At 42.9% G+C, this 22,321-nt stretch overlaps 2 protein-coding genes across 7 annotated transcripts in view; one reads left to right on the top strand and one right to left on the bottom strand.

Annotated features, from left to right (window-relative positions):
- CPAP (centrosome assembly and centriole elongation protein) overlaps nucleotides 1-977 on the top strand; it is a 33,539-nt gene extending 32,562 nt beyond the window's left edge. For all 5 annotated transcript variants that reach the window (XM_089775617.1, XM_089775619.1, XM_089775618.1 and 2 more), the window contains one exon: nucleotides 588-977. The gene's annotated coding sequence lies outside the window, so the exon portion shown is untranslated. The remainder of the gene's footprint in view (nucleotides 1-587) is intronic.
- Nucleotides 978-6,910: 5,933 nt separating this feature from the next.
- Nucleotides 6,911-22,321, bottom strand: part of RNF17 (ring finger protein 17) — a 218,453-nt gene continuing 203,042 nt past the window's right edge. For both annotated transcript variants that reach the window (XM_089775614.1, XM_089775613.1), the window contains 7 exons: nucleotides 22,023-22,082; nucleotides 20,111-20,224; nucleotides 15,852-16,011; nucleotides 11,796-11,931; nucleotides 11,197-11,386; nucleotides 8,772-8,875; nucleotides 6,911-7,068 (listed from right to left, as the gene is read on the bottom strand). In XM_089775614.1, coding sequence (XP_089631740.1) covers nucleotides 8,777-8,875; nucleotides 11,197-11,386; nucleotides 11,796-11,931; nucleotides 15,852-16,011; nucleotides 20,111-20,224; nucleotides 22,023-22,082 — 759 coding nt within the window. In that variant the 3' untranslated portion in view covers nucleotides 6,911-7,068; nucleotides 8,772-8,776. The remainder of the gene's footprint in view (nucleotides 7,069-8,771; nucleotides 8,876-11,196; nucleotides 11,387-11,795; nucleotides 11,932-15,851; nucleotides 16,012-20,110; nucleotides 20,225-22,022; nucleotides 22,083-22,321) is intronic.

Below are 22,321 nucleotides of genomic sequence, written 5' to 3' on the forward strand. Positions count from 1 at the left end.
TTGAGGGTAGAGAGCCATGCTTCAGGGCAGGTATAATCGTAGCCAGGGTAACAATCTTGAAGTGTTGGTATTTGACTTAGTGATTGAGTTTGCTGAGATCCAGTATAGGTCTCCATTCCCCTGACTTCTTGATGGTAAGGAAATAATGTGAGTAGAAACCCTTGCCCCTGTGTTTCAGTACCTCTTTGATAGCACCTGGGTTAAGAAGGTGCTCTGCCTCTTGAAAGAGCAGGCTCTCATGAGAGGGGTACTTGAAGAGGGACGAGTAGGGGTGGGAGGGTGGGGGGACAGTTGTGAATGGAATGCAATAACTGTTTTTTATGATTTCCAGCACCCATTTGTTGGTGATGTTTGGCTAGTATGTTGCCAAATAATATTGATGATTCTGGATGCTGCTTTGGAAATATTGGGGTAGTCAGACCCTTGACCAGGACTTCAAAACATACTGTTGTCTGGATGTCGATAGTTGCTGTGCGGATGACTGCTCTGACATCTGGTCTGCTGTTGTCGTACGGTCATTGTTTGGATAAACGACAAAGGCCTGTATCTTTGTTGGAATGATCTATTCTGTTTCCATTTTATACTAGGTTCCTGGATGCCCAACGTTCTGAGTGTGGACCTTGAATCCTTCAGGGTATGGACGGACGTGTTTGTGGACTCTGTGAAGAGTTTTGTACCCTCGAATGGGAAGTCTTTTGGTAGATTGGACCTCTTTCGGAAAACTGGAGAGCTGAAGCCAGGATGCCCTTCTCATAACCACAGCTGAAGCCAAGGATCTGGCTGCTGTCTGCAGAGTCCAGTGCAGCTTGTAGGGCTGCGTGAGCTATTAGTGTTAGTTCCTTAACGTTTGCTCTGAACTGTTCCCTCTGTTCTCTCTTTGTGTCAGGGATGGAGTCAATAAAAGATGCAATTTGCTCAATATGTGGTGTGTGTATTTTGCTAATAAAGCAACGTAGTTTGCTATTCTTATCTGCAAACTTGTTGATGAATATGTCTTTTTTCTTATGGTATCCAGCCTCTTCCAATCCTTATCATTGGGAGCTGTGCATATATTTTGTTGCCTCCCTCTTTGTTTGACTGCTTTTATGACTAGAGAGTTTGGTGTTGGGTAGGAGAACAGAAATTCTGCTCCTTTTGGAGCTGCATGGTGTATTCTGTCAGCTCTTTTATAAGTTGGCGAAATTGTGGCTAGGGTTTTCCATACATTATTGGCTGTGTCCAAGAGGGCCGCATTCATGGAGATGGCAAGTTTTGCTTTAAGAGATGTGTGTAAAATGAGAGTTTGTTGTGGCTGCGGAGCATCTGAGAGGGGGATCTCCAGGGCATCTACGACTCTCTTGAAAAGCTCCTGGAAGGATTTAATATCCTCCCTTGCTGTTGATGGTGGAGGCATTATCATGTCATCAGTAGACATGGCCAAAGTATGTGCAGGTGGGGAAGGTGGTAAACTGTGATCTTCCCCTGTGGTATCCCCATCCTGCTTTTCCATGTCTCAGTTGTAATGCTCTTTGGGCTGCCTGGTTGATGAATGGGACTGTGGTGTCATGGGAGGCTGTGTAATTTATTGTTGTCTGTTGAGTGCCCAAGGATCCCATATGGCTAGTTAGGCATGACAGTGGCGGCTGCCATTGCTAAGTCTGTTGCAGAGGCTTATGAGAATAATGCCTTGGTACGTGATGAGATTTGTACACTTTGTCCTTGTCATCGCTAAAGCTCGCTGTTTTACAGAGCTGGCTGGAGTGGCTGAAAGAGTGCCCTGCTGAGTGTTAGGGGTATTTGTCAGTACCAAACGGGCTGTCCCTGGTATCAAACGAACCATCAGTTCAGCTGCCATTGTGAACTGAGAAAGTGGGGGTGGGCAGGTGGTAACAGAGGGCAGGAGGTGCTTGTGGCGACATTTATTGGAATGGAGGCTGCAATGAATTAATGATTGGTGCTGTGTGTTTCTGCAATACTGGTGGTGCCACATCAAGTAATACGCTCTGGCTTGGTGCCGTGTGTGAACATGATTTATTTTGTGCCACAGCTGTTGGCATGGGTTTCCCAAGCTGTGCTGACAAGGAGGCTTTGCCTTTTGCATACATCTGTCAGCGTATGGAATCTCAGCTCTTCTCCTTGCTGGTCCCTTTAGATTGCTGCTTCTCTGTCCCCTTTTATGTTTGGGGTTGGGGTGCAGCATTAGTATGGACTGATCACTTCTTTAATAGAGGAGGAGTAGGACCTCTCATTAAGGCTACTCTTCTCCATTTCATTTCGGCTCAACCTGAAGGGAGCCACTCTTTCTGACCCCATCCTAGGTGATCTCTATCTGGGAGGGGTGGATTGATCAGGGTCAGTGGGTGGGCTAGAGCTGTTCTCTACTTAGAGCATTTTTAATTGAAGCTCCCTCACTCTCCTAGGCGACGTGTATACTGCAGGCTTCTTGTGCAAGAACTGTTTTGCGCAAGAGTTCTTGTGCAAAAGGTCTTCCACAAGAGTCTACACTGCAGGCTTCTGTCCACACTGTCATGTGCTTTTGCGCAAGTGTCCATAGCAGTATGGATGCTCTCTTACGCAAGAAAGCTTTCATGGCCATTTTAGCCATAAAGGTTTCTTGCGCAAGAAATTCATGTTGCTTGTCTAGACTACCTTCTTGTGGAAGAGCTCTTGCACAAGAAGGCTTATTCCTCGTGGGGAGAGGAATAACTCTTTCAGAAGAAGCTCTGTTTTCTGATGCTGTACTGTAAATTTACTTGTGCAAGAACACGTGCAGGGTAGACGCTCTGCAAGTTGTTGCGTAAGAACAGCTGTTCTTGCACACACAGCCTGCAGTATAGACAGCCTTAGAGTGGCTGATTAATTTCTGTCAATGTGGACAGTTTTCTGATACATGCTGTTGCCCAAGACAGCAGAGGCACTGTTTGTGGCCATCAAACTGAAACAGTTTGGAGGTTTGTACACCTCTTGAATCCAGGCGAACCCAGCATATCCCGGAGGGTAGGTGGTAGCGTATGGCTCATAGGCGCTGCTAGCATTATGAAGCAATCGCTGCTTCTTCCCCCCCCTCCTTTTCTTCACTAGTGAAACCTTTAAAGAATATAAACGATAACTGATTTTGTCTGAAGTAAACTGTTTACAGAGAGGTAAATCTTGAGTGAGGTGAAGGGGAGACTACTGATCTGTGATTGTAGCCAGCAGTGGTTGAGAAGGAACTAAGGAAGGGGGGAGCAGCTGTTCATGCACATTAGCCTCCTAAGAACGCACATGGCCGGCCAGCCGTCACAAATCTCCGGCTATGGGCTCGTGGTGCTGAAGTACCTAATGTGGAGCACCGACAGGGAAACTCCTTGAAGAACTGATGCTTCCTTAGTATGTTCATAACTGAACCAGTTGCTTTAGTTTTGGTCCTGTCTGAGTTTTGGGAAATGGTGAGCATAAGCTTGCCTAAAGCTAAAAGACCCTTCCCCAACCTGGGGGGAAGGATCCACTTGGGATAACAAAAAGGAAAACTATGGCGGGTGTGATGGTCAAAACAAGGGAATCTAAAGGGACACCAAGCAGAGAACCCCAGACAGTGCCTCTACTTCTTAGAGGCAATGAGGGAGCTAGCAGATGTTGCCCACAGGAACTCCCACCTGGATATGTGAATAGATAAAATAACTGAAGCAGGCCCCACAGTTATGGACCCCCCCCCCTTCGGCCTACATCCTCTCCCTGATGTTATGAATAGTCTGTTTGCCCACAGCTAGGACGTTGACAAGGAGGTTCTATGACTTTGTGGGGACATTACTGGCATATGCATAAACAAATGAGGAGAGAAGTGCAGCTAGAACCTCAATAAAGAGGATCTGGATGAGGGGCTGCAATCTGGCACACTGAAGCCTGTCCTGTCTGTAGAGCAAGGGAGATCCTGGCACACATATACCTACAGAGACCGGAGTGAACTGTACCAGATATATGCTCACAGCTCCATGCAGGGGCCGCCAACTGAAAAAAACAGTGCAACACAGGACTAAGTTTGAGTACAAACTGGCCCACTAGGGTTCCCCACCCTTCACTGTTGGTAAAAAGGCCTGCCACTTAGTAACCAAGCAGAACACATCTAGGGAAATGAAGTGTGAGGCACAAGCGTGTATACAGGCAGTCCCCGACTTACGTGGATCTGACTTACGTCGGATCCCTAGATACGAACGGGGTGAGGCAACTCCCGCACATGCGCAGCAGCATTCCCGGGGCTCGCTCACCTGGGTCCTAGGATCCTCCTCCTCCTCAGGCCGGCTCCGACTGGGGTCCCGCAGAGCTGCCGGGCAGAGGAAAAGTGCCTCCCCACGCCCGCTGCCCCTGCCAGCAACAGGCTGCCCCCTCCCCTGAGCAACAGGCTGCCGAACAGACAAAAGCAGCCTCTCTGCCCCTCCTCCCCTCTATACATGCCGGGCTCCCGGAGCGCAGCAGCATCCCCGGGGCTCGCTCACCTGGGTCCTAGAATCCACCTCCTCCTCCTCTTTGGCCGGCTCCAACTGGCCTCTGCCTGCAGCAGCTGGCCACAGGGACAGGGATCCCGCAGAGCTGCCGGGCAGAGGAAAAGTGCCTCCCCACGCCCACTGCCCCGCCCCCCGCGGCCTCGCATCCTGCACGCCTCCCCCCCTGCCAGCAACAGGCTGCCCCCTCCCCTGAGCAACAGGCTGCTGAACAGCAGACAAAAGCAGCCTCTCCGCCCCTCCTCCCCCTATACATGCTGGGCTCCCTGGGCAAACAAAGACTCCACCAAAACAAACAAAGTGCTGGCCTCATTGTGTTAGCAAAAAAAGGACCCTCCTCCTAGAACCCTGGATGGTGTGTGGAAATAAAGCTATTAGCTCAAAGCATGGTGCAGAGCTGTTTGGTATTTGATGAGTTACTCCTTTAGTCCTGAGTTTGTCACAGGGACAGAAATAGATGTGAAATCTTCTGAACAGGGGAACAGACAGCAAAACAAACATTAGAGGGGAGTTAACCTTTCCCTATGCTATCCAAAACTAAAAAAAATGTTTGGCTAGAGTTTCCCCTACAATATGTACCAGTTCCGACTTACATACAAATTCAACTTAAGAACAAACCTACAGTCCCTATCTTGTACGTAACCCGGGGACTGCCTGTAGATAGTCTCTTGGTGTGGTTCTAAAACAAACAGGCTGCTTTCATATCAATACTGGGGAGGCAGATCTTCCCTAGTGATTCAAGTTAATCAGATATGAGATCCTCTCACAGAAGGAATAAGGATCACTGGATCCACCCCTACCCCTGAAAAGGAGGCAAGACTTGCTTTGTGACTTCTGCTGAGGCTTAAGCATGAGCTTGGGGGTTGAGCAGCTTCGCTGGCCCAGAATTTCAATAGTTTTGAATATGCCCATTTGGTGAATTTAGGCCCCTACTGTGTTTAGCAGCAGCTGAGTGGAGTTCCAAAGCATCAGGGTCCCCAAATGTTGTAAGAATGAAAAATATGCCCAGAAACACTTAACTGCTTTGGGAGCGGTTGTTCTAAGGAAAGGCTATGGAACACTTGAAAATATTAGAATATTAGAAACATAAATAAGCCATTTCATGTATGAAATATTGAATGTGCTACCATTCATTCCTTCAGTCACTATCATTTTGTTCTTTTATGTTCCCCTCTCATTTGAGAAGTAGCTAGAATAGATAACACAACTGAGCTTATTCAGCCCATTACCTTCCAATCTGTGGCTAAATATTCAGCTGTGTATGTTTCCTCCATATGCCATCCCATCTTTGCACAGGCAGCTGGCACAGACGACCTCAAGCCAGCCACCCAATGACCACAAGATCCATTGAAATAAAGACACTCAGCTATCAACAAAGCATGGTCTTAGCTCCCCATATCAATATTTAGTTACACTAGCCCATATATAGCTATATGCCCATGACATTGGATGCTCCACTGCCCTCCCCTTAGCTGGCTAAAGACATTGCCTCTGAGATGCAGATACAAATTACGTGTTAGCCTTCTGATGTAGCTAACTACCATCCATTACTTTGTACCTGGTCAATCAAAACATTTCTAGCTATCATGCTGAACCTGATCTTATTTTAAGGAGGGTCAGTGTGTTTATTTTTGGGGAATGTGCTGATATCAATGTGTTCTGGCATCACCTTTCTGGAATGTCTGCATATATATTCTTATGACTAGCACACCACTTAGCAATGTGTGTTTCTATATTATCTCTGTGCTTATCAAATTCTGAGTCACAACCTGACTGCTTCATATCAGCAAAGTTTTGACCACCTTAGTTCAGACTTCATACCTGGGATGCATGTTCCAGGCCCTCTTCCTACACTACCAGGAGTAAGGAACGTTTTTTGGGTCAGCAGTCACTGACCCTCAGAAAAATCAGTCAGAAGCTGCATACAAGTGAGACACACCACCCTTCACCAGTGTGAGCTCCCCAATGCTGGGGGGAGCCCCGAGCCTCAAGGGCTGGGTCCAGACAAGCTAGGGGTGTATCTGGCTGCTAGGTCTTAGGTTCCCTACCCCTGTACTACAACATCCTTCTGTGACAAAACCATAAAGGGAATATAATTTATCCTATTCCAAAACTGTCAGAACAGGAATCAGGCTGTGTACTATTTCACAACAGGAAGCAGTAGTATGGATTGTTCATATGTGCTTCAATCTTTATTTGGTCTTAGGTACAGAGCAGTAGCATGAAAATATCAAAACCTCCAAACTGCAGTCCTATCCTTGGTGATAGACTTATTCTTTTGCTTTATAGCTTTGAAATCCACGCTCCTCGGATGACTGATATAAATTAAGTAACCCACAACTTACTGACTGCAGAGGTATGAAGGAAACACAGACGCTTTTTTTCAGATACAAGATAAACAAAAGTTTAATTTTAACATTATGCCTTCATATTTGTGTAAACAGTTCTGAACAAAGACCCCACACCTGAGTATGTCAGGCATTCCACACAATTACTGTATGTAGAAAGAACAAGACAAGGCAAATTAACATGCCAGAACAAAATCAAATCAAATAAACCCTTTTCCTCTTCAGATATTGTAATCTTCATCGAAAGTTTGTATATAGCATACCTGGAAGCAAAAAAACTAGTGTCAAATTTAAGTAATAAGATAGCTATTTCCTCCTTGTCTGGTAGACCCCTTAACTAAGGAGTCTAAACTTCTACAGTAAACTTCCGATAATCCGGCACCTTTAGGACCCAGGGGGTGCTGGATTATCAGATATGCCGGACTATCAGAAGGGGGGGCTATGAGGGGTCTGGAGTGGGGTGGGAGTCCTCATAGCCCCCCCTTACAATAGTCCGGCTCTGCCCCAGGCATCCCTGATTCAGCCGCTGCTGGTCAGTTTCAGCAGCAGCTGAATCGGGGATGCCTGCAATAGAGCAGCTGGGGTACTGCCCGGTTGGTCCCGTAGCACTGCCCCTCGGTGCTGCGGGACCAACCCGACAGCACCCCAGGTGCTCTGCTCCTGGGTCCCCAAGTCAGCCGCTGCTGAAACAGATTCCAGGAAGCCCGGGGCAGATCTGTTTCAGCAGCGGCTGAATCGGGGACTCCTGGGGCAGAGCAGCTGGGGTCCTGCCGGGATGGTCCCGCAGTGCCGTCCTTTGGCGCTGCGGGACCAACCCGGCAGCACTCCAGCTGCTCTGCCCCAGGCGTCCCCAAGAGCAGCTGGGGTGCTGCTGGGTTGGTCGCACATCCCCGAGGGGCAGAGCTACGAGACCAACCCGGCAGCACCCCAGCTGCTCTGCTCCCAGCTTCCCCGATTCAGCTGCTGGTCAGTTTCAGCAGCAGCTGAATGGGGGAAGCCTGTCCGGCTGCCCCAGCACTTCCGGGTTCCTGATGGTGCTGGACCATCAGGAGTCCCGGAGCATTGGATGCCGGACTAATGGAGTTTTACTGTACTAGGTACAGAAAGAACAGTCCATACTGCCTCATTTGGTGTAGATTCTCTCTGGTTACACCAATTGGTCATAAAAGGACTCATAGGATGTGTCACAATGTATAAAAATATAAAGGCAAGTGATTGGTTGACTCACTATAATAAACCAGTGAAGCAAACAAACAAACAAACAAAGACTATTAGGAAATATGCCAACATGGACCTAGACATATCACATAAGGTTTTGAAATGAGTGTTTTATCTATCTGTGTTTAAGAGAAAAAGTATCTTAGCTCTGGGGAAGAAGACTGCCCAAGGTATGGGAACTGAAAAGGCTTTAGAAGCAGCAGAAGCTTGGTTCTTGCAGATGAAATGTCATTACAGTTAAATACTATAACATTGCCTTGCTGCAATTTCACTTGTTTTTTCAGTGACTATGTGGATTACGAACAGGCTATAAAAGTCTCTTTTCCCTATGTACGTAGCTTGAACATATTAATCGTCCAGTCCTTGTTGCTTCTCAAACTAGACCCTGAGTCAGGTTTCAGCAAAAAGACAAGGATTTGCTGCTGAGCACAAACAGCTGCTTTTGACTGTGCGACAGCAGGCAATGTGGACTGTGTAGCTAGCATCTACTCACAAGAATATACAGTTGTGCTGCAGTATCATTTTTTCTATATTATAAAATAAGTATGTAAACAAAAAGTGTATATCATATATTTGTTGTTTACATCACATTAGCATCCAAAAGTCCCAAAAGGTATAAAAATGCTAGTTCTGGTCAGGAGCTTATTTAAAAAACCAACAATTGAGCAAATGGCTTAATAAATACTAGATTTAAAAATATTGCTTTTTACAATTGCTTTAACAGACACTTCAAGTTTACTGTACTTACGTATGTCATTGATCTAAATCTGCTAATCCCATTTCTACCAGCTTCATGTGAACTAAGCATTGTTCATCTTCATACAAATGCACAGTATACTCTGGAGATTGAGTCTGGAAATCAGAAATTTTCAGAAGTACAGAAATATCTGTTTCAAGTAGTAAGAGTTGATTAAATGCTGCAGTTTATTCTTCTATATTTACACTGCAATCATGTTAAGAGGCCAATCAGGCTAGAGCTCCATTGGGCTAGACGCTGTACAAAACTATAGAAAAGGACATTCCTGTCCCAAACAGCTTACAGTTTAACAGATAAAACACAGTAAGCCAGTGATGGGCAACCTCCAGCCCACTAGGGTTTCACTTGAAGCCCACAGACTCCATCTGCCTCCCTTCCCCACGTGCCTCTCATGCACTGGGGCACCAAAGCCCTGCTCTTTCTACTCCTCCCCCACCCTCTCAGCATTTTCAGAGCACCACAAATCTCCTGATTTGTGCTACAGCTCTGCTTTCCCCCCTCCCCAAAGATAACAATTGTACAGCACAGATGTGTATTTGGAAATTAAAATGTGTTTTATATTAAATTTTCCTACAAAGTTGTTAACTGATAGTAGGAAGGCACTTTCAGTGATTAATGCAACACTTAAGTCACACTAACCAGTAAAAGCTTTTTTTAACCTCTTGACATTGAAAACAGTTACATCACTATGGCAGAGTTTTACAAATATTCCATTAGCTTTAGATTTCAGAAATTTGGTTAATAATAATGTTAACACTTTAGTAACATCCCTAACTCAGATACACAAAGCACATTAGTTTTCAATAAACACAGAAGCATGCTGATAGTAAGTCAGAAATGGGTGACCGGTGGCTAGCGGGTTGGATCTGGCCCACCAAATTTCCGGATCTGGCCCGGGGCCACCTCACTGACACTGTACCACTTTAGACAGCAGACTGCTAATTGCTATGCAGTCTGGGCAGGGAGGAGAAAGCTTCGAGCACTGTCCCTGCCCCATAGCAAAGCCCCCAGCTCCCACTGGCCAGTTTCCAGCCAAAAGGAACTGGGAAATTTTGAAGGCAGGGGCAGTGAGTTAATCCTTCTCACTCCCTCACCACCCTCTCTCCCAGTGATGGGGCAGAGCTATGTGGTGCAGCTGCCCAGCATACAGGCAGGGAATGTGCAGAGATGCTGGCTGGAAGCCACCTAGGTAAGTGCCTCCCAGCCACAGCCTGCCTCTGGAACCCCACCCGCTCTGTCTCCGCAACTACCTGTCCCAGGCCACCATTCAAATCCTCTGTATCCCCTCCTCCTCCAGGTCACAACTCCCTCCCAGGCCCTGCACCCTTTCCCCAGGCCAGAAACTTTTCCTGCACATATAACCCTCCCTGACCCTGCACTCCATTCTCCTGCCTCACATCACCACCCAAACCCTCTGCACCTCTTCCCTTCAGGTCACAACTTCCTCCCAGACCCCGAACACCCCCAACACCTCTTTCCCAGGTCAAAATCCTCTTCTGCACTCATAACCCCTCCTGGACCTTTCACCCCAAGCTCCTGCCCCAGATCATAACCCCCCCCCCAACCCAAACTCCCTCTGAGACCCCAGTCCTTTATACCAAGCTCCTTTCTACAACCCACCCACCGTTCCAGACCCAGCGCATCTCCACAGAAGTATGGCCCCTGACCACTTACCAAAATCTTGGAGTGGCCCCCTCCATTAAAAATTATGCCCAACTCTGCAGTAAGTAGAAGACATAAAGAGAAGGCTGCAGGGAGTAGGTGGAGAAGGAAGGTAGGCAGGCGGGAGAGACTGAAGGTAATGTGTGAGGGCTATATGAGTTTGTATATGTCAGTTGCTATCTAATGGATAGGAACAGAGAATAAAATGACTGATGGAGCTCAAACAACCCCCCCCCCATCTACATTTTTATTGTGCACCTCCTTGACCTTCTCAGCAAAGTGGCCCCTACAATCCCCTGTGATAGGTGTATCAGATTTTCACTTTGAATATCAGTATATTCTAACAGGAAAACAAGAAGGAAGGTTAGAAGCCAGCAGAAAGACAAGGAAAAGAAGTGTGGAAAAAGGAGACAGTGGTGTCCAGTGCACAAAATAAACAGGTCTGTAAGCACTAAAAATGTATTGTCTCAACTGGAAATCTGAAGCATACAAACAAGAATGATTGTTTCTAGTAGAGCACTAATAAAGGAGGTTAAAATCACAGAGGCAGGAGGGGTTGGGAAGTAGGCTGTCTGATACGGTGAAGAAAGTTTCTATATCCTTGATACTCTGGCTTTCTTCAGAAGCATCACATTATGTTTTTTTTAAAAAAAACAAGGTTCACAACAAAACTCATATAAGGCTCAGAAATTTCACTGGAAATGTCAAAACCAAGATAACTCATATTGGGCAGAAACTGAAATGAAAACCTTACCACCACGGAAGCACAGAGCTCTTTGCCTTGAAGGCAGTCTATCATGGCCCATAATGCTTGCATGCTCCATTCAGGACAATATGGAATTCTCTTTTTTTCTGTATCACATAAAGGAGGTTTAAATCCAGCCAACAGAACTCTTACTGCTTGAGCAGGATATTGCATAAGGTGAGAAGGAATCTGACGTAATCTAAATCAAAATGAAAATCTTTGTCTAAAAATATGCAAGACAACAAAGCAATAGTTATTCACTAACTAGGACTAAAATATGTTAATGAATGATAGCTCAATGATTAGGGAACTAGCCTAGAATTTGGGAGACGTGGGTCCAAGTCCCTATTCCACATAAACTTGCTGTGTGACCTTAGGCAAACACAAAGCCTCTCTATTAGTTTCCATCTATAAAATGCAAATAATACTACTGTCCTACCTCACAGGGGAGCTGTGAGGGAGGTGCTCAGATACTAAGGAATGGGTTCTGGCCATATAGTACCTGACGCAGGCAGGAACAATTTAGAAGTCCAGATGCAACCTAACTATTTAAAAAAAAATTCTAGATCTTGATATACGTAAGTTGAAAAACTAAACTATGCACTCACCTGCTTGTTGGTAATTTTTCAGTTGATCCATAGTCAACAAATTGAACCAAAACATTAACAGGATCAAATTCTTTAATATAGAGTATTTTTGCTCTATACCACAAGCCATCACTGTATTCTGCAAGGCAAGGCATATCTGCAAGAAAGAAAAGCATCCTATTTAATCCAAAATTTAGCATATTCTATCAGAGCTGTCAAGCAAGTTGTTGTATTATACAGTTATTTTCTGTCCTCTAATTCATGTTTTCTTAAAAACAGCATATACAATAAAAAAAAGATACATAGGAAATTGGAAACATTAATTGAATGTTTAAAGGCATGGGGTTCTCATTGAGTGACTCTGCATAATTAATCATGGGATACACTGGCAGGAAAAGTTCAGATTGTGAAATCTTCTCACAGCAGTGCCCTCTAGTGCAGGTGTATCAAACTCAATTTACCTTACGGCCAGTGCCAATCCTCAATCCTCTTAGCGAGCCAGCATGCATTTCCTCTGGCAGAGCTCCATACATCCCTCTCCCGGTGCTTCACCTGGCCCTGCCGGCTGTTCCTGGATGATTTAAAACCCACCTGCTGCCACCACCACCACCATCCACGGTGCAGTGGGACTAGAGTGGCTTCTAGCTGCTAGCTCTATGCTTCTGCCAGCACATTCATGTGATCCTGGGGAGGTGAGTGTAGAGCCATTCAGTCCATAGATGTATTAGCTCACTTTGTAAAACTGACTAGATATCAGTGATGCCAAGTCTCCTGATTTGATCACAAGCCTCCTGCTAATTGGGCTTGTTTTTTCTGGAAAGCCTCAGCCTTGTTATTAGAATTAAGCCAGACCTTGGAACTTATTGATGCCTCATGCACCACTATCAACTGTAATCATTCTTAGAAAATTATGTTTGTTGGTGCATGTTGTTAGAAGAGAATCCTAGCCTTTTTTTTTTGAAAGATGACGAGTTTAGGTCTCATTGTTTGTGGAGAAAAGCTAGAAAATGTGCCCTGAGTTTAGCCAAAGACTTAAAACACTAGATGTCAAATAAAAAGATGCCCAAGTATATTTTTATCTATGTTTTCAAGAAGCCATTTTTTGGGGAGAAGGGAGAGGCTGATTCATCAGTTTTGAACTCTGGAGGTTAGCAATACAGTACATACAAGTTGACAGTGTCCAGGAGCCCAGACAAACAGACCAGGATCCTACAAAAGACATAAAACTGAGCCCTCACCTGACACCCATTGTTCTCATGCTGGGATGTCCCTCCCACTAACATCTGTGTCCTAGCACTGAGATTCCACTTGCCCGTGCTCACATACTAACATCTGCATCCTTGTGCTGGGATCTTCTGTCTCCACCCAGGTAATAAAAAGCAAAATTAATTGGTCCTGCCCCACTGGCTGCAGAAGTGTCTCAGCTTGGGCGGCTCCCTGGCCAATGTGGTTCACATCTCGGCGAAGGCAGTCAATGTGGCTTCCCAGTAGTATGTGGGCCTGGGTGTTGCTGGGAGCCATATGTGTGGGCGAGTCCCTGAGCAACACGTACCCCACCTCCCTTGCAGGCCAGCAGCCACATGAGCCTCATTAAATAATTTTAAAAAATATTTCGCATGCTGGGCTGAGGAAGTTCTAAGACCATATGTGGCCCTGGAGTCAGGAGTCTGATACTATTAGTCTAATGTGTGATTCATCAAAAGGGAGATTCTCAATTGTGCTCTGTACCTTTCTGAGGAAACCTGAGGAATATAACTAGAATTCCCTCCTCATGATGATTCCAGTCACCATTGTTCATGATGACATGTCCACAGGATCAACCACAACTTGAAGTATGGTGCTAGAAACCAATTTGACCTTCTCCAAAATAGGTTGGAAGTAGGCACAATCCTGCTGAGGTAGTTTACCTGCAAGATCCTCCATTTACCCCAATTCAAAAAGTCATATTTGGCCATCAGTTCTAGATAATTTGTGATACAGACTAGAGGTTTGCTGAGGAAAAGAGCTTTTGACACATAAGGTCTAATCTTTTGCCTTCCTTGTCAGAGTGAGGAACACTGATGCTGTTGCTTGACCTGCTTCATAGCAACCTGGATCACCAAGGAATTAAGCAGCAGATGGGACAAAAGAAACTCACATCCCTCAGGGGGCCATCCTAGTACCTTTCCTCTGCTCCCTTTGAGATATGCCACACGGTGCATGCAGGCTGGAGAATGGCGGTCAGTAGGGCCACTCTGGCTGTCTATCAATGCATTGAAGAAAAGACAGCCTTACACATCCTCCAACAGGATCTGAAGAGCATTAGCTAAGATCCTGAAGAGCTCATTGACAGTAGCTGTCCGGGGAGAGGAGGGTTCTGATGATACAGCCCTCATCTGGGGAAAACAAATAGAGCCTCTTTGGATTCATCAGAGCCACCAGAGATGAGCTGACCACTGCATCATCAAATATAATGGGTACCAAATGTTGACAAAAGATGGGACGGTTAGATGGGGATTCCTTCAGGGTCGAGGGAGACAGTTCTGAAGGCAAATACTATGTTCACAAAAGCTCCAACACGGCCAACCTAGTTGATCCTGCTGTTGCTGCAGTGCTGTCCATTGAGCTGGGTACGAGTGGAGGCAAAAGATGGTAATACCATGATGCCATCAGAACTCTCTGGTACTCAGAAGCGGCAGAGAGCTGGATTCCTATTCTGTCTTCATTGAGGATTCCTCTCTCGGAGACCACAGTGGAGTCATTGCCATTCCCACCTGCTGGCTATGATGTAGAGTCAAGGAGTGGTGCTGGGGGATAGATACCAGTGCCATACTTCTGGTGACCAGTACTGAGGAATTAGGGACTGGTATTGTATAGCTGGTGACCTACGCTATGGAGCTGGAGACCAGTGTTGAGTTGGCAACCACTGCAATGGGACCATTAGAGATTTCCCTCTGGAAAGAGAAGTCTTCAATAATTCCAAGGTTGAAGGGTGATCTTGTGGTCTGGGCACTACCAGGAGGGACATTACGTCCTTTGCTGCCTGAAAATTCTCAGGAGTCAAGGGGCCTCTCAAATGCAGGGTCCTCCAACCACTCCAAGGAGTTGATGGTGGTTCCCTAAATGGGTTCAGCATCCTGGATGGAGCTTCCATCAACCACAGTTTGAGGAAAGGGTGGTAAGTAGCCTGGCAGGGGCCTCTCCTCTCCTTGTCAGCCTCTCTCCTCTTAGCCTATTTTTTGACATAAGGGAAGGCATCTCTTTTGAGCATGCACCTTCTTGTGTCACTTCCTCAGCACTGAAGATGGTGAAAGATGCTGAGGAGAGCTTGATGCTGGGGGAGCTCTCTGTACTGAGGCTGAAAGAGATGGCATTGAATCACAGAGAGACAGGTCCAAGGCCAGTTTGAACACTTCTTCCATTAACAGGGCCTTCAGACAAATGTCTCTGTCCTTTTGTGTGTGTGGCCTGAATTCCCTGCAGAACTTGAACGTGTCTTTAATGTGGGCTTCCTACAGACATTTTAAGCATCTTGCATGCAGGTCATTCACTGGCATGGGCTTATGGCAAGTGGCACATGGTTTCAAACCTGGGAACCAGGGCATAGCACTGTCCCTGGGACAATGTCCTGCAATGGTACCACTATCTACTCTAACTTAACTACTAATGAGACTAAGTTCTAGCTATATATAAGAATAACAGTATTCAGAAATTATTAGGACAACTTGCAAGAGCAAGAGAGAAGTCATTCTACCAACAGTGATGGACGGTAAGAAGGAACTAAGAGTTGTAAGGCCAGCAGTGTCCCTTATACTAGGGCATGAGTATGGGGCTCGAGAGGGCACTAGGGTTGGCCATATGGATACCACTAATGGAAAAATCATCAGCAATTATGCACATGAATGCACACACACCTAACATGGAGTTGACATGAACAAGTACTTAAAGAACCACTATTGTAGATGGCAACTCTGACTCTCCCAAAATAAAATGTATAGTTTTAAGTTTTATTTTAAAATAGAGACATACAATAAAACTATTTAATCGATATGTTTCTACTTCTGCAAGGTAATACGGAAAACAAATTAGCAAAAATACCTATTATAAACTCTGTTAGTAAAGGGAGAGATGTCACATTCTGATTACAATGCCTCAGGTCTTCATCTAGACTCCCAAATTCCAAATCCCAGCTGACACCACTATCTTCTGTGTCACTTTGCTGGTTAAGATTCTCTGCCGATTCAAGGCAAATGTACATCTAAAAAAGAGAAAGGTTTTACAAGAGACAAAGATTACAGCTTTTGCAGACAAGTAACATTAAGACGATAATGTGGAAAGATCTGTGTCTAAGTAACACAGCTACCCCTCTAATCATTCTTTCCTCTAAACCTTAAGATTCATTTTACACTTGATAATCATGGGTTTAAAAAAGTATGAAAAGTTCAAGGTTATCAGTTACTATTTATTAATGTCACATCTTATAACCATAGTAACACAAGTCCTATATATACTGAAGTGTGCAAGTGTCAGTCTTCCACAGAGGCTTGATCTAATTCAGGATTTCCTCCCATTACTTTGGATTTGCCACTATAGAGCATTAAAATGTACAGGATTCACTCTGAAATACATGGAAAAACTATTTCTAAAATAGTGGATTTTTATTGCTACACCTGAAAACATTCTACTTCATCTAAATTTCATTTTTAATATGGCCAAATAGTGTAAATATGTGTATCAGTATAAACAACAAGCAAATAATTGTTATATAGAGAGCTACACTTTCATTAAATATACAAAGAATGCATCAAATCTCCAGTGTCAGATGTATGGAGTGCATTCATATGCATGTAGAATACAAATGGGGCCAGGACTCAAACAATTCACCATTATCATCCACTGTTGACTAAGAAACATCTTAATTACAATATACTGCTACTTTTCTAATCACTGTAATTCATTTCATGCTGATGTTGCAGAAACATAACTGTTGCCCAAAATTTCAGGAATCTGATTAGATTTTCTATCAATGGCTTTATAATATAATATTTATCCTGAACAAAAGCATACAGAAGTTCAACTTATTCACGAACAAGGAACCAAAAGCATGTGTTAGATTACATTAAGAATATATATTTTATTTTAGCTCTTACATTGTTAGCCTATCACTAAGGTATCTGAACACCTTTACATCATATTAAGCCCATGACAGGCTGTATTATATTTTAACAGTATTAGCTTTACCAAGAAAGTTCCATGATTTCAGATAGAAAAAGCTATAGCAGTATACAAAAAGAGTAATTAAAGAGAGTAACATAGAGCCATTGATTGGTCTATAGATTTATCAAGCCACAGAACTTAAATAGCTCAGTGTAAACCAATCCCACATTCAGATTTTATGACTCAACCAGCATCTCCCTGTTATGTCTGAGCCAAAACTCATTAGGCTGCATCTAGACTGGCAAGTTTTTCCGCAAAAGCAAGTGCTTTTGCGGAAAAACTTGCCAGCTGTCTACACTGGCCACTTGAATTTCCGCAAGAACACTGACTTCCTACTGTCTGAAATCAGTGCTTCTTGCGGAAATACTATGCTGCTCCCGTTCAGGCAAAAGGGCCAGTGTAGACAGCTCAGATTTGTTTTGCGCAAAAAAGCCCCAATCACGAAAATGGCGATCAGGGCTTTTTTGCGCAAAAGCGCGTCTAGATTGGCACAGATGCTTTTCCGCAAAAGCGTCCGTGCCAATCTAGATGCTCTTTTTCAAATGCTTTTAACGGAAAACTTTTCCATTAAAAGCATTTGCAGAAAATCATGCCAGTCTAGACGTAGCCATCAAAGTATATGTGAGTCTTTTCTTGTATTACAATGGTAAAAGTCTGAGCCCTTGTCCAGAAAGGGTAGCATGCTGGAAAAGCTGTATGGACTGAGGAAACAATAAATGCTAAACAGGAGGTGAAGAAAAATTGGTAATGTTCTAAAAGCCCACAAACCAGAACATTATGGTACAAAAATGTTTAATCACTTCAACAGAATAAGGAAAATTCAGGAGAGGAAATCAATATGCTGCTACAATGATCAAATCCAATGTATATAAAATGAAAAAAAAATCACACTAAAAATACATTTCTGAGGGAACATCTATGAGGTTCAAGTCTCTTTCTTTTCTTATGCCTTTTTATTTCATGCAGAGCATAAGGCTGTCACCACTGCCTTCCATCTTTGTCAGCCCCCTGTGATACTCTTGCTGTTTTCCTCATTCAGATAGGTTTCGATTCTGTTTATATTGTGCATTTCCAGGTTACCTTCTTTTTATCTTTGCCGCTTGCCCTTGGGGTTCCAGTCCAATGCCTATCTTGTTATGTTATTTGTGTCTTTCCTCCATGAATGTCCTACCCTTCTCCATTTTCTTTCTTTAATTTCCAGTCCTACTGGCTTCTGTGTAATCCTCCATCAGAGTTTGTCACTTGTGATTTTTTTCTGCCCATCTAATATGGAGGACTTGTCTAAAGCAGCTGTTGATGAAAGCTAATGTGTAGTTAGTAAAATCTTCATAAATCTCCAAATTTCAGCACTTGGACCAACTTTATAATGGTTAAATATCTGGCATTTAATTGGAGGACAAGATTTCTGAATCTCCAGACTGATTTTACAATTACAAAAGTACATCTGGCTTTCACTATTTAGGCTTTTAAGGTCTTCATCTGCTCCATTTGTTGTACCTAAAATGATGACATGGTATGGGATACATTGGACCTCATCTATTTCAACTCCAGAAAATATGACTGATATTTCTTGTGGCGTGTTGATTCTAATTGTTTAAAGTTTTTACAGTGTTGATTTTCAATGCTACTACTTATGGATAGGCCTGTAAATCATTTGTTTTGGCTTTTATTTTGAGGTAATCTGCAAAGTCAAGATTCTCTAATTTCTGTGTCAAAGTCCACTGTATGTCTTTTAGTTATTTTGTGATTTCCCATATTACCCAATCCACTACCACTAAAAAGTTCATGCTCACAGTAACCTTGAATGACTTGATCAGTTCACTGTTCAGTATTATTTCATTTAATATTTTCATAGAAAGTTTTGACTGCCATTAGATGACAAGTTCTATGATGCTATGTTGGATTACTATTTGTTCTATACATGATTTCTTCTTACTGAATCCTGCCTATTTTTGTTACCTTTAATCTATCACTTTATTCTTTATAATGTGCAATTATCTTACTTGGGATATTCCTCCTGACAGAGTATCTTCATTCATTTTGTGCTGCAGCAACTTGTGCACCTCTTGCCATTTTGTCTACAAACGTTCAATTTGTATTTCCTAGCCCTATTTTTGGTCTCTTTGTTTTTTACGGCATATTCCTTCTGGAGTCACTGCATTTATGTTTTTATTTCAGTTCAATTTTGCATTTTTCTTCTCATATAACCTTTCATTGTTATGTTTCTTCCTGAATCTCAGCACTTCTTTACAAGTTTTAGTGAAAGTCTTATTTACCAGTTTTCATTTGCCTTCTACTTCACCATCTTCAAGCATCTGGTATCTATTTGCAAAAGCAATTCTGAACACGTAGTTCATTTTAGTTTGTTGACATTATAATGTGGTATCTCTATTGTTCATATTCTTTTGTTTTTATTTTTACTTCCACTATAGCTTGTGTGTGGCCCATTTCCACACCTACCCAATTATTTTTACCTTTATCTTCTAAAGTTCTAATACATTTGTGCAGAATTGTAATGTGATTGTGATCTGCTGATCTCCAAGTAAGTTTATGAATAGTATGATGAGAGAAAATGGTTCCTCCAATGACCAGGTCATTCATTCCACAAAAATCAGCAAACATTGAATCATTTTCATTCATTTCACAAAGGTTTTGTTTTTCCATATTTACTTCCCTGACAGTGCTGTGGCTCCCTATTTAAGCATTAACTTCTCTAGTTACTAGGAGAACATCTGTATTGGGGATTTTGTCTATCGCAGAGGTCTCAAACTTGTGGCCCATGGGCCATCTTCAGCCTGACCATTTTCACAACTCTGGAAGTTCCTGTAGCCTGGGGGCATGTCCATCCCAAAGTCCCACCCCTCCTACCCACATCATCTTCCGAGATGCGGCAGCAGGGATGGCAGTAAGTGTTAGCCTCCTTCCCTGACTTTTGCGGCAGTGGGAGCCATGATGAAGCAGAGCACATTTGTTGGTACCTGATACGCCGTAATTTAATTAACTGATAGATTTAAATGTTCAGTAACTGATAACCACAAATGCTTATATGCGGACACTGATATATTACCATGATAGTGTCCACAAGACTGGAAAGAGGCAATCATATCTTGTAACAGATATTAAATAAACAACATTCATACCTCATTAGGTGTTACAAGGTGTTTAACTGTAACAGGAAAAAGTTCTCCTGGAATGGGTAGTGTTAACATCGAATATGGTGGCAAAAAAGCCTCTGCTTCAGATAACAGCAACTCCTAAGACAAGACAGGATTTAGTTAGGTTTTGCATTTTGGTAGCGATATGCAAGTTTGCCCTTCTATGATTTCTGATTAACTACAGAGGAGTTATTTGTACAAACTCAAATAAGGTAAACAAGATATTGCTGATGACAAAGAAAAACCAAACCAAATCAAAATTTTGATTCAATGTTTCTTTTCTTCCATTTTTAAGTAGAAAAGAGGTTAGAGAACTAATTCAATCAATGCACAAATTTTGCTTAAGGAAGATGAAAATATTTACAGGAAAGCTATTCGAAAGTAGTCCTAAATAGTTAAGATATTAAAAAATAAAATGACACTGCTTTGACACAGTCCCTTCTCAAAGGCCATTAAGCAAAGTAAGCAGCAATGGATAAGAGAGAAAAGTGCTTTCATGGATCAGTAACTGGTTAAAAGACAGGAAACAAAGGACGGTAGTAAACGATCAACTTTCAGAATGGAGAGAGATAAATAGCGGTATCTCTCAGAGACCTATTCTGAGACCAGGACTGATCAACATTTTCACAAATAAGCTTCAAAAAGGAGTAAACAGCGAGATGGCAAAGTTTGCAGCTGATACAGAATTACTTGTGATAGTTAAGTCCAAAGCTGACTCACCCCTCCTCTGTTCTTAAATCTGATTCGTCAATTTTATGTGTGTTCACTTTTTTTTGATCATATCGCTTTGGTATATATGGTTGTGCCAATTTTCTTCCACAAATTGATCTGGGAAGTGGGTCTGGCCCACGAAAGCTCATCACCTTATAAACCATCTTGTTAGTCTTTAAAGTGCTGCACAGTTCTGTCTTTTGTTCAGCTAGACCAGACTAACACGGCTGCATCTCTATCACTAACCTACTCAATGAGCAGCTACAAGCAAGAAAGCTAACAGTGTTAGGAACCATTAGGAAAGGGGTAGATAAGAAAACAGTAACTATCATACTGCCACTATTTAAATCCATAATATGCCCACACCTTGAATATCATGTGTAGTTGTGATCATCCTGTCTCAAAAAAATATTATAATTGGAATAGATACAGAGGCGGGCAAGGAAAATTATTAAGGGTATGGAACAGCTTTAATATGAAAACAGATTTTAAAAAACAGACTATTCAGCTTATCATATCCTTAGAAAAGAGAATATGATAGAGGAGCTATAAAATCATGAATGGAATAGACAAAGTGAATAAGAAAGTGTTATTTACTTCTTCATAAAATACAAAAACTAAGGATTACCCAATGAAATTAACAGAAACAAATATTAAAACAAAAACAAAGGAAGTATGTCTTCACACAAGGCAAGCCAGTCCGTGGAACTCATTGTTAAGAGATGTTGTGAAGTCCAAAACTATAACTGTATTAAACAAGTAAATAGATAAAAGTTAACAGAAGCTAAATCCATCAAAGTCTATTAGCCAACATGATTAGAGTTGTGCCCCCATCCTTTAAGTGCTCCTAAGCTTCTGACTGCCAGATGTAGGATTGGACAACAAGGGATGGATCACTTAATAATTGCCCCAGTCAGTACATTCCCTTTGGAATTGGCTAATGTTAGAAGACAGGATACTGGGCTACATGGACCACTGGTCGGAAAAGTCCATTTTAAAATTTTTATTTAACAAGAATAAAGAAGCATTTCAAGAAGAAAACAAGTCTCCAGGATGGATCTGAATAAAACAGACTAGGACTTGACACAAAAGGAAAGAATTTTAGTGATCAATTGTAAAAAATCCACAAAGTCTAAAACCCACCCACCTCACATACAAACCTCACATGCTGCAAGGTGAAACTTACCTCACAGCTGATTTCACAGTAATCTTCAACACACTTTTTTTCATTGTTATTTATTACTTCCTAAAAAGCAAATAGTGTACAGTTCAATTTAGGTACCAGAGTAATAGGGGATTTGTAAACACCTAAAATTATATATTTGAGAGTCTGTCTGTGAGTCTGTTTGTTCAAGAACTCCTAAACAGTAAGAGCGAGGATCACTAAACATGATATGTAGCTTCCTCTTCTCATAATTTAAAGCAAGGTATGGGTTTGGTTGTGCCAGGACATTGGGATATGCATGGGATGTGAAATGGAAAGGG

This window comes from Pelodiscus sinensis, chromosome 1, assembly GCF_052426305.1.
Source record: "Pelodiscus sinensis isolate ZL-2025 chromosome 1, ASM5242630v1, whole genome shotgun sequence".
Classification (NCBI taxonomy): Eukaryota; Metazoa; Chordata; order Testudines; family Trionychidae; genus Pelodiscus; species Pelodiscus sinensis.